Consider the following 12,841-nt stretch of genomic DNA (forward strand, 5'->3'; position numbering starts at 1 on the left):
TGATTGCCCTGAAATGTATTTTGCTGAAATGGCTTGAGGCTGATGCTCCGGACTATTCCTTGTGGCGTTGCCGTATGATAACTCTCCTGATGTGGGAAAGGAGGGATGTGAAGGATCTCTCTTCTCTCCCAGGCCGCATCTTTCAGCGTACTTGGGAACTTTTTTGGACTACCTTGACTCCTGTGGCTCGTAGCCGGGTGCTTAATTGTTGATTTTGTTTTGTGATTTATTTTGTATAGAATGGCATACCTATTTCTTTGCTATATTCTTGGTACTGTGTATTTGGATGGAGGACCTGGGGGGGGGGGTTGGGATTGTTTGGGGCGGGATGGGGGAGTTATTTTCAAAAATGTTGAGCTGATTTGTATTTGTTACCTCTGTTTTGTTGCAGTTCTATTTGCTCAATAAAATATATTTGACTATATGCTAAAAACAGTAATCTTATGATGCCTTTCCTAGCTCTTAAGGGCCAGTAGTAGTGAGGAGCTGTGGAAATGCTCACTTCAGACCGAAGAGTTAACCTCAATCGTTTGGTTTTTTTTTTAATGTCTCCACAGTGGGAGCGGTTCTGGTTCCTGATTCTAACGGTCACCTTCCTTCTGACCCTGGGCTGGCTTTATTTCTGGTGGAGCGTTCACAATGACTACGATGAGTTCAACTGGTGAGTAAGTCCTTGGTTGCCGTCAAGAAACTAGGCGAAGAAGCGCTTAATGGTAGGGGAGAGGAGAAGATCTGTGGTATACGTTACACAAGTGCTTTTAGGAAGTTTCAAGTTTCTTTATTTTTGATATACCTTTTATCATACAGGTATCTAAACGGTTAACAATAAAATAGAATAGAAAAATAGAAATAAAAACATGTCTAAGCTAAAAGGAGGGAAGCACTTACGCATTGACGTCCATGATACGAAAGGGAAAAAAATGGGGAGAGGAAAATTATTAAATACATCGAGATGGAAAATAAAAATAAAGGGAGGAAAGTGGAAGAGGGAAGTACATTTGGGTAGGGAGGGGGTCGCTTCAAAAGAAGCATTTTGATTGTCAAGTTCCGCAAAAGAGGAACAATTGTCGTTGAAGTCAGGGCATCTATAAAAAGGAAGGTTTCGAGTTTGATTTTAAATTTATCTAAAGTGTTTTCTAATCGAAGGTTGGCAGGAAGGACATTCCACAGGGTGGGAGCAGGAACAGAGAAGACGGATGTGCGGGTAGTGTCGTGGAAGAGTTCTCTTATCGATGGGATGGTGAATAGATTTTGATTACTAGATCAAAGAGTCCTACAAGATGCATACAAGAATTAGAAGTTTATCAACGAAAACTGGTTGGTGGGAGTGTTTTGTTTAGAAGGCAAGAGGTAGTATTTTTATAGGTAAGGCGATGTGTGATGGGCAGCCAGTGTGCTTTGCGGAGGAGAGGGGTGATGTGATCGAATATTTTTGCATGGTTGATTAGTTTCACCGCTGTGTTTTGTATTAATTGGACAAGACAAATTTCTTTCTGGGTTTTCCTTGGTACAGAGCGTTACTGTAGTCTAGGGTCGATATAACAAGGGAATGGATCAGTATATTAATTGAGGGCGAATCGAGAAGAGATGGAGTGGATGAGTCGTAGTTTGTGAAAGCATTTTTTTGTTACGGCACTGATTTGCTGATGGAATGTAAGATCTTTATCGAGGATAACGCCAAGAAGTTTAACTGTGTTGTCCATTTGAATAGGAGAGGAAACCATGTTAATGGGAGCACAGAGATGTTCATCTGTAGAGGTGGGGAAGAGGACACCTGTAGTTTTAGAAAGGTTAAGTGCCAGTTTATTTTGTATACTCAAATATGGTAACCAGGTACAGGCAGTCCCCGGGTTAAGAACAGGTTACATTTTAGAAATCGTTCTTAAGTTGAATTTGTATGTAACTTGGATCATCAGAGGGAAGGCTTCTGGGTCAGCCTCAGGCAGCGTGCAGGAGCCGCTGCTCGTGGCTCTGTGAAGAGAAGTGCGGCCGGCCAGAGGAGGTAAACACCCACAGGAGGGAGGCACGAATTTGGGTCATAGAACAGAGGGAGGGAAGGGCAATGAGGAGCTCGTTGGGATATGGAAGGGAGGAAGAGGGGCACATGGGGACAGGATGGGAGGAAGAGGGGTGCATTGGAACAGGAAGGGAGAAGCAGGTCCCTGGTTCGTAAGTACAAGTCCAAAGTAAGTTGGATGTTCTTAACCTGGGGACTGCCTGTATACTTATGGACAACACAAAATTTCCAAAGGTGTTTTTCATTTCCAATATTTATTCACTCCCTCCCTCCTCCAACTATGCTACTTATTCACCCCCTCCTTCCACTGACCCTTTCACCTCCAACCTCGTTCAATCAAGCTCGAGTTGGCTGTGGATCTGTAATGACGAGAGTGTGTGCACGAGGAGGAGATTACCATGCAGTAACCTGGATTGTGCTAGCCACTGTCTAACTAGAGAAGTGCTTCCACTAGTGTAAAACATTTTTGTTTCTTTCAACAATTATTAGACTACTGCAACCGGTTCATAGACAATTGCGCGCAAGATAATCGCGCGCGGACGCACTCAGTTGTCGCTGCGCTCAATTGTCTTGCGTGGAGATATAGTTGCGCGCAATTGTTTTTAGCGCAATTGGCTGTGAGCGCCATGGTCATGGCGCTGAGTTGTTTGCGCGTTTTTGTCTGCGCGCGATGGTCTTGCGCAATTTTGACCTGTCACCACTGCAACCTGCTCTTTAAAGTTGTCCCACTGAACTTTCACGGCTTCAGAATTCGTCAGTCTGACTGGTGTCCCTCAAATATTGCTGATGCACGATGCCTCTTTGAAAGTCACTATAAGGGCTTCAGCTCTGCTCCCTTCTTCATTTGCACAGCAAACTGCTGTGCTGTGCTGTGCTATATTTCAAATCTAATATATTCTAATGACAAAATAGAAATAAAATTATTTTTTTCTACCTTTTGTTGTATCTGGTTTCTGCTTTCATCTTCTTTTCACTCTTTTCCTTCCAGCATCTGCCCTGTCTCTTCAATCCAGCATCTGCGCGTTCCATTCAATGTCTGCTCTCTCCCCCTTCCATATGTATCTGAGTTCTTTCTATGCCCCTCTCCCCTGTCTATCCAGCCTTTGCCTCCTCTCTCCTTTTTACATCATTCATTCCAGCTTCACTGCCTTCTTCATTTTTCTCTCTCCAACACCAGATCTAGCATCTTTATCCCTCTCTCATTTCTCTACTGACCCTCTTTCCAGCATCAATGTCTCTCTACTTTCTCATTCCTCTCTCTCCCCTTTCCCTCATCTGATCTCTCCATTCCACCCTGACCCCCTTCCCCTCCTGTAATCTCCCTGCCAGCTGTTTCCTTCCTTTTTTCTTTCTCCCTTCCCTCCTTCCTTTTTTCTTTCTCCCTTCCCTCCTTCCTTTTTTCCTTCTCCCTTCCCTCCTCCCTCTATCCAACATTAACTCTCTTCCCACCTCCATGACCAACTCTCGACTCCTGGTTTGCATCTCGCTGCACTGTGTGCTGAGAATGACCTCCCTGAACTGGTGTGTCATGTCCCCTCTCTAGCTGTATTCAAATCTTGCCTAAAAAACTACCTTTTAAAATTGCTTCACCTGACAATAGCCCTGTTGCTTTTGTAACTGGGGAGATATTTTTTTTTTTTTGGGGGGGGGTTTGTAATAAATTTCTCAAAACTTATTAGTGCTCTATTTGGGGTTTGTCTATTTGAGGTTGTCATATGTGGGATGATATTACATCTTAAGACCTCATTGGAAAGATATAAATGTCGGCTGTTCCTTATTATGACCGGGATAGCGATGCAAATGGTTACTCGTAATTGGAAGAACTGGGATCACCTTAGCTTTACTTTTTGGTGGGCAAACTTATGCTTAAGCTATAGGTATGAAAAGATGAATGCGGATATGCTGGGGCATACTAAGAAATTCAAGTTAATTTGGGGCCCATTGACATCTTTTGTGGATTCGTTATAGTTGTCTTTTTTTCTTTATTCCTGCTGGTATAATACATGCACGTCCAGGGGGAGGGAGGGCAGGAGGGGGGTATTTATTTTGTATGGTTTTATTCCCTTATGAACATGTTGATTGGGTGGGGTGGTTGCTAGGTGATGAGCTAGGTTGCTAGATGCACTTCTCTTTACGAGAAGCTTGGAGCGACATGGGGACCAAAACTATGCCAGGGTACACCTGGCGGGGCCTCCGCGCGTGTGGATCGCCGGACTTGATGGACCTAGGGTCTGTTCCGGAGATGGCGCTTCTTATGTTCTTATGTTCATCTTGGTAATGAGCGCTACCAGCCAGTTCAGCTCTGGTTTTGTGTCAGGGTTGTGTCTAGGACTCTGGCAGCTGCTGTCCAAACAAATAAGTCTAACTGACTTTTCCTGGGGAAAGGTGAACCGCTTGCAGAGAGCAATTTTCTTTGTCTCTAGAGCTTGCTGGTGTGCAATCTTAATTTTCAGGGGGAAATTTTGAGGTTTTCTTCACAGATGTAGCCAGTGCATGTTAACATAAGGACATTGCACCCTTCTTGAAGTTGCATGCACAGAATCTCTGTGTTCACTTTCACTCCCTGGCCCTAATGCCAGTCTCTTCTTCATGCAGGTAAACATAGAAACATGATGGCAGACAAAGGCCAAATGGCCCATCCGCAGCATCCACCATCTCCTCCTCTCCCTATTGGCTAAGGCTCTTAACATTTGCATCTCCTCTTCCTATAGGCTAAGGCTCTTTCCACCTGCATTGTGAGGTCATAGAGCTTTATGGTTATAGAAACATGATGGCAGATAAAGGCCAAATGACCCATCCGCAGCATCCACTATCTCCTCCTCTCCCCATTGGCTAAGGCTGTTAATATTTACATCTCCTCTTCCTATAGGCTAAGGCTCTTTACACCTGCATTGTGAGGTCATAGAGCTTTATGGTTATAGAAACATAGAAACATGATGGCAGACAAAGGCCAAATGGCCCATCCGCAGCATCCACCATCTCCTCATCTCTCATTTGGCTAAGGCTCTTAACATTTGCATCTCTTCTTCCTATAGGCTAAGGCTCTTTACACCTGCATTGTGAGGTCATAGAGCTTTATGGTTATAGAAACAAAGTTATAAGATGGTAGTTACAAGATTTTCATTACGCTGAATCTCTGCACTGGGAAAATGTGTTCCATCGAGCAGCGGTGATCTTTCCCACACCTGAGGATAATATTGAGATAAGTGCAGGGTTCTTTTTTAATATATTTAAATATTTATTGCACTCTTACGGAGTTTTTCTATGACCAAGGATGTGTCATAGTAGTTTCCCGAGTTTATTCTTAGGGAACACTGAGGTCTTTTCTCTGTATTAGGACCCTGCCTTAATCAGTCTCAGATAGTGGGTTAAATAGAGTGAATACCTTTTGGTGATATTTTTGATTTGTCTGGGATTCTGCTTGTGTTATTTTTATTTTTTATTTTATAGAAACAAAGTAACATGACGACAGATAAAGGCCAAATGGCCCATCCAGGCTGCCCATCCACAGTAACCATCATCTCTTTCTCTCTCCGAGAGATCCCACGTGCCTATCCCAGGCCCTTTTGAATTCAGAAACAGTGTCTGTCTCCACCAGCTCTTCCGGGAGACAGTTCCATGCATCTACCACCCTTTCTGTGAAAAAGTATTTCCTTAGATTACTCCGGAGCCTATCACCTAACTTCATCCTACATAGAAACATAGAAACATAGAAGATGACGGCAGATAAGGGCCATAGCCCATCAGGTCTGCCCACTCTACTGACCCACCCCCAAGTCTACTATCCTAGGGATCCCACTCTTTGGCTTAACCCTCTAAGGGATCCCACATGGGCATCCCATTTGCTCTTAAAGTTTGCCTCGATCACCTGCACCGGGAGCTTGTTCCAAGGATCAACCACTCTCTCGGTGAAGAAATATTTCCTGGTGTTGCCATGAAATTTCCCGCCCCTGAGTTTGAGCGGATGCCCTCTTGTGGCTGAGGGTCCTTTGAGAAAGAGAATCTCTTCTTCCATCTCGATACGGCCAGTAATATACTTAAACATCTCGATCATGTCTCCTCTCTCCCTATGTTCCTCGAGTGAGTACAGCCGCAAATTTTTCAGCCTTTCCTCGTACGATAGATCCTTGAGCCTCGAGACCATCCTGGTGGCCATCCGTTGCACCGACTCTACTCTATGCCCTCTTACTGCAGAGTTTCCTTTCAAATGGTGCATGCTGTGAAAAGATGAGGGTGGGGGGGCACTTCATTTGTCCAAAAGTTTTTTTTAATGTAGATGATGGCATTGTTACCGACCTAAAATAGTTGAATGGTGTTGCTCTCAATTTTTAGTTACGGAATTCTATAATTTCATTTTGCTGGTCTTGGAGGTGTTCAGAAACTAATTTTGAAACAAAGTTGTTCATTTCCTCGATCATTAAAGCAGGCTCTTATTTTTTTGGTGCTTCAGCTGGAGCCGAACCGTCCACCTTCCAGAGGCCATTCATCACTTTCACGTCTTCTAGTGGCATTCAGTATGATAGACTGTGGGATACTCTCACCTCTGCTGACACGGTCTAGCTTTTCGCTCCTGAGGAAGTGACAGTGTAATGAGAAAATATATATTTAAAAAAAAAGTTTTAATGGCAGCGTTGCTATGGAAATCTTATCTGCACAGCCAGTTCCACAGAGCAGAATGTGTATCTATTAGAAAAAAAGGTTCCCCAACCTTTCCTGGGGGCTCAGTAAGCCAGTCGGGTTTTAACAGTATAGAAACATAGAAACATAGAAAAAGACGGCAGATAAGGGCCGCGGCCCATCTAGTCTGCCCACCCTAATGACCCTCCCCTATTTAGCTCTGTGCAGGGATCCCACGTGACGATCCCATTTCTTCTTAAAATCAGGCACGCTGCTTGCCTCGATCACCTGAAGTGGAAGTCTAGTCCAGCGATCAACCACTCTTTCGGTGAAAAAGTATTTCCTGGTGTCGCCGTGCAATTTCCCGCCCCTGATTTTCCATGGATGTCCTCTTGTCGCCGTCGGACCTTTGAAAAAGAAGATATCTTCTTCTACCTCGATACGGCCCGTGAGGTATTTGAACGTCTCGATCGTGTCTCCCCTCTCTCTGCGTTCCTCGAGTGAGTATAGCCGTAATTTATCCAGCCGTTCCTCGTACGGGAGATCCTTGAGTCCCGAGACCATCCGGGTGGCCATTCGCTGGACTGACTCAAGCCGCAGTACATCCTTGCGATAATGAGGCCTCCAGAATTGTACGCAGTATTCCAGATGGGGCCTCACCAATGAATATGCAGTCAAACCTTGGATAGCGAGCAACGTGGTTTGCAAGACGAGCAAAACACTTTCTTAATTTGTAACTCGCTAAACGAGCGCGTATGCGTGGGTCACGCACAAGCACGTCACAGGCGCACCACACACGTCCCCCTCCCCTCCAGAAACCCCTAATAGCCTGTAGCGAAGAAGAGCAAGGAACCCCGGTGTCACTTTGGGGGTGAGTGAGGCGCCCTCCCCCCTCACGGATTTCTGAAAGCAGCGGCTACTCACGGCGCTCCTCTGCCACTGCTCCGTCTCTCTGGCTTGCACTGTTAAAGGAGCCGCAGTACCACATCTTACGCGCACAACTTCTCTCTCACACCGGCCAGTTTTGGGGATGTGGAATGAATCGTCCGAGTTTCCTATGGGCAAATTCGCTTTGATATGTGAGCGCTCTGGATTACGAGCATACTTCTGGAATGAATTATGCTCGCAAACCAAGGTACCACTGTACATCTAATACTCCTCAGGGTACTTACACTCAAAATATTATTAGCTGAGCTCATAAGCTGCTACTTACATCAAAAAAAAAGTGTAGTTACTTACCTGTAACGTAGGTTCTCTGTGGACAGCAGGATAGTCAGTCTTTAGTTTCCGCAAATTGGGAGCTGTTGGGACAACACCCATATGTGGCTGACTCATCCTGCTTGTCCTAGGAGAAAGCTAATACCAAACTTACATTCAAATATTACTCAACAGTTTTATCAAAATAATATATTTATTATTACAACTTTTATTTTCATGAATGTATAAATTATCTCATAAAATCACTCCAACAGTAAATGTGTTCGAGAGGAGACCCCCACCAATGTATACCCAACCCTACCACCTAAAATTACTTAATATCGCCCTGTAAACAAAGTACCGTCTTAGCTGTCAATGCTCGATCTTTGAAATGAATCTTCCAAGCTCAACTTATCATTTCCGTACATGACCGTTCTTAACCACGTCCAGCCCGACACTGAACTGCGTCTCGCTGACACAGGGCTCCCATCCTATATAATAAAACGCTAGCCACGCATGCGCACTCCCGCCTGCGTGTTCCATGATCCGTAGGTCCGTGGCAGGCAGGAGAGCGGATGCGCGGTTAGGGCCCACACTCGAGCGCTGTGGCCAAGGATGCGCCGTGTAAAGTGCTGCACAGGTACTGGAGGGGGAGGGACATACCGCTTCTGCACATACCGGCACAAACCTCCCTCCAGCGTTGGCAGCCGCAGCACGCTAAACAGGCTGCTTCGCGGCTTTCTCCTGCAGTTGAGTCCCTCTGCCGCGTCACTGATGACGCCATCAATGGCAGGAGATAGCCGCGAAGCAGCCTGTTTAGCGTGCTGCGGCTGCCAACGCTGGAGGGAGGTTTGTGCTTAAAGTCATCTTGCTGGGAGAGTCGTAGAGTCAGCGGGGGTTGGGCTGGAAGGGGAGAGAAGTGTCTGCCTTGGGTGCTTCAGGCATCAGCAGCGTTTACAATTTGCTGCTGTTGCCGGCTTCAAGCCTTAATCTCTGGCCTACTTCCTGTTTTCATGAAGACAGGACCGGCCAGAGAGGAAGACCTGAAGCCAGCAACAGCAATGAATTGTGAATGCTGCTGCTGCCCCATGAAGTAGTTCAAGGAGGAAAGGGAGCAGAGGGGGACAGAATGGCTTGGAGGGAAGAAGAGATGGCAGGGCATGGAGGGAAGGAGGAAGGTATGCCAGTCCAAGGGAAAAGAAAGGAGGAGATGGAGAGAGGCCATATGGAACAGAGAGAGAGAGGGCGGACACTGGATGAAAAGAGAAGAGAGGGCAGTGAATGGAAGGGGCAAGACAGAGAGTGAATAGTAGATGGAAGGGGTAGAGAGAGAGAGACAGACACTGAATGGAAGTGTGGAGGACAGGGGGAGCAGACGTTGGAAGGAAGTGGGGAGGAGAAAGAAAAAAGGGCACATGCAGGATTGAGGGAAGAGGATAGAGTTAGAAATAAAGATAGACAGGCAGGGGGCCAGGGAAAGACACAGACAGAAAGAATGACAGCATCCAAGGAGAGAGAGACAAATAAAAAAACAAACAAACAGACAGACAGACAGACATCTACTCTAGCACCCGTTAATGTAACGGACTAAAACACTAGTGTCACTTAAAACCGATGCTTCTGTAAATCATAATTCTGTAACCCGTTTCATAGTTTATTAAATTTTGATTAAACGCATATCCAAAGGTACAAAGCGTTGTACATAATAATTTAAAATAGCTGGGGAACAAAACATTTTAGATAATAAACATAAACAAACATTACAAACATACTAGTAACATGAAAACATTGGGAAAAAATGGGAGAACTACAATTTTTTTAAAAAAAAGAATACAAAGAAGGAAAGTACAATAGGGAAGGGAAATGATTTAATTAATGAGAAAATAGGTGCGTAAGTAAGATCAGTTAAAGGCGTCTTTAAAAAGCAGGCATTTTAGGTTACTTTTATGTTTAAATCATTTTTTATTGAACAATCAAAAACAACCAAAATTAACACAAATATCTGTAGTTCATTAAAGAGCATAGTAAAGACAGCAAATAGTAAACCCAAACAATTTTCAATTTCCACCCCCCCCCACCCCAACTTAAGAACATAAGAACATAAGAAGTTGCCTCCGCTGAGGCAGACCAGAGGTCCATCTCGCCCAGCGGTCCGCTCCCGTGGCGGCCCATCAGGCCCATTGCCTGAGCAATGGTCTCAGACTATCCCTATAACCTACCGCTACTCTTATCTGTACCCTTCAATTCCTTTATCCTCTAGGAACCTATCCAAACCTTCTTTGAAGCCTTGTAACGTGCTCCGGCCTATCACAGCCTCCGGAAGCGCGTTCCATGTGTCCACCACCCTCTGGGTGAAAAAGAACTTCCTAGCATTTGTTCTAAACCTGTCCCGTTTCAATTTCTCCGAGTGCCCCCTTGTACTTGTGGTTCCCCGTAATCTGAAAAATCTGTCCCTGTCTACCTTCTCTATGCCCTTCAGGATCTTGAAGGTTTCTATCATGTCTCCTCTAAGTCTCCGCTTTTCCAGGGAGAACAGCCCCAGCTTTTTTAGTCTGTCAGTATATGAGAGGTTTTCCATACCTCTTATCAGTTTAGTTGCTCTTCTCTGGACTCCCTCAAGTACCGCCATGTCCTTTTTGAGGTACGGTGACCAATACTGGACACAGTACTCCAGATGCGGTCGCACCATTGCACGATACAGTGGCAGGATGACCTCCTTTGTCCTGGTCGTGATACCCTTCTTAATGATACCCAACATCTTGTTTGCTTTTCTTGAGGCTGTGGCGCACTGTGCCGACGCCTTCAAAGACGTGTCCACCATCACTCCCAGGTCTCTTTCAAGGTTACTTACCCCTAGCAGTGATCCTCCCATTTTGTAGCTGAACATCGGGTTCTTTTTCCCTATATGCATGACCTTGCATTTCCCTACGTTAAAGTTCATTTGCCATTTTTTTGGCCCATTCTTCTAGCGTCGTTAGGTCCCTTTGCAGATCTTCGCAGTCTTCCATGGTTTCAACCCTGCGGTAGAGTTTGGTGTCATCCGCAAATTTAATAACTTCGCAATTTGTTCCCGCCTCCAGGTCATTAATAAATATATTAAACAGGAGCGGTCCCAGCACCGACCCCTGCGGAACTCCGCTCGTGACCCCATGCCAGTCTGAGTAATGGCCCTTCACTCCAACCCTCTGTTTTCTGTCTGCCAGCCAGTTTTTGATCCATCGGTGGACCTCCCCTTGCACCCCGTGTCTCCACAGCTTTTTAAGCAGTCTTTCGTGCGGTACCTTGTCAAAGGCTTTTTGAAAGTCAAGGTAAATGATGTCAATGGATTCCCCTTTATCCACCTGTCTGTTTACCCCCTCAAAGAAGTACAATAAGTTTATGAGGCATGACCTACCCTTGCAGAAGCCGTGCTGGCTCGACTTTAGCTGTCCATTGTTTTCTATGTGTTCACAGATACTGTCCTTAATCAATGCTTCCATCATTTTTCCCGGGACCGAGGTCAAGCTCACTGGCCTGTAGTTCCCCGGGTCCCCCCTTGAGCCCTTCTTGAAGATGGGTGTGACATTCTTCCAGAAATATACATAGTGTGCTTACCATGGTAATTACCTATATATACAAAATTAGATAAAGATCAATAGGCAAGCCAAAAACATAAAAAGCACCAGAACACAAACCAAAGTGTACCCCCCCCCCAAAAAAAAGAACCCTTCCCCCCCTCCCCCCCAAAAAATAAGTAAACATGGAGCAGCATGAGAGTAAGCACCACAAGGAAGACAAAGAAGCAATCCCCATACATCAAACATGCCCGGTTAAAGAGGCCCCAAAATGCTCCCAAATTAATTGCAAGTGACGTCCCCTAGCAGAAACCATGTCAGAAATATCCAAGCATTCCATCTGCAGTTGAGAAACCATCAAGGATCTCCATTGCGATAAGGTAGGAGGAAATGCTGTAAGCCAGGGGTGTCCAACCTGCGGCCCCATGAAGTATTTTGTGCGGCCCCAGTCGAGGGCAATGCAATGTTTTCCTCTGCTGCCCCGGGGCTGCCCCTCCTCTGTCCTGCTGCAGTATTTGCGCATTTCTGCGGCCCCAGAAAATTTTTTTTCGGCCAGTGCGGCCCAGGGAAGCCAAAAGGTTGGACACCCCTGCTGTAAGCCAATGAACCAAGATAGACTTTTTCCCCAACAATAGTGCACGCTTCATAAAATGATGAAAGCCCCTTGGAACCGGATGAGTCAATATTGAGGTGGTAAACAGCTGAGGTTACTTTAAAATTTCAGAGCTCGTTGCGGACAACGGAATGGAAATTGAATTAAATAAATAAATAATGCAACATTTGCTTGAAATACAGCCTGTAATCCGTCCAACTCGTTCAAACCAATGCGATGTGTGCTTTTTGGCAACTTTTCCACCTCATTAATATTTAACTTGTTTATACTTAAGGTTTTTTTTTTTAAATTGTTGTTTTCAAATAATACAGGCTGCTAAGAAGGAACCCTGTTCTATGATTTTTTTGGGGTCAGGGCAGTTTTTTTTTTTTTTTTTTAATCTTTATTCATTTTCAAATCAAAACAAGTGCACAAAAATACATCATACAAGTAATTCCAATATAGCACTATAATATCTAACACATAAAATCTAATAGTGTAATAACCCCCACCCATCCACCTACCCTTCATCACATTTTCAACTAAAATAGAATATACACATGTGGGGGTCGATCCAAGATGGCCGCTGATGCAGGTCGCCGAACAGACGCTGAAGCTGATAATTACTGAGCTCCCCTTTTCGAGCTCTATTTTGTTTCTTCGCTATGCCGAAAAGAAGGGGAAGGAGCACTGGTGGAGCCTCCCTGCGCTCCGGAACACCTACCTCCGGCAACATTGAAGCGCTGTTTCGGCGAATCCAGGGCACCATGATGTCGTCGGGGAGGATCGCAGTTAGAGACACTCCAGGCAAACGGAATGGAGGTGTCTCACCGAAGTTTGGAGACCACGTTAAGTCCCGACGTT

General features: G+C 45.2%; 1 protein-coding gene across 1 annotated transcript in view; it reads left to right on the plus strand.

Annotated features, from left to right (window-relative positions):
• GDPD5 (glycerophosphodiester phosphodiesterase domain containing 5) overlaps positions 1-12,841 on the plus strand; it is a 358,608-nt gene that overhangs the window by 240,504 nt on the left and 105,263 nt on the right. The window contains exon 3 of the mRNA XM_033950424.1: positions 558-661. Within this exon, the coding sequence (XP_033806315.1) occupies positions 558-661 (104 nt within the window). The remainder of the gene's footprint in view (positions 1-557; positions 662-12,841) is intronic.

This window comes from Geotrypetes seraphini, chromosome 6 (genome assembly GCF_902459505.1).
Source record: "Geotrypetes seraphini chromosome 6, aGeoSer1.1, whole genome shotgun sequence".
Lineage (NCBI taxonomy): Eukaryota > Metazoa > Chordata > Amphibia > Gymnophiona > Dermophiidae > Geotrypetes > Geotrypetes seraphini.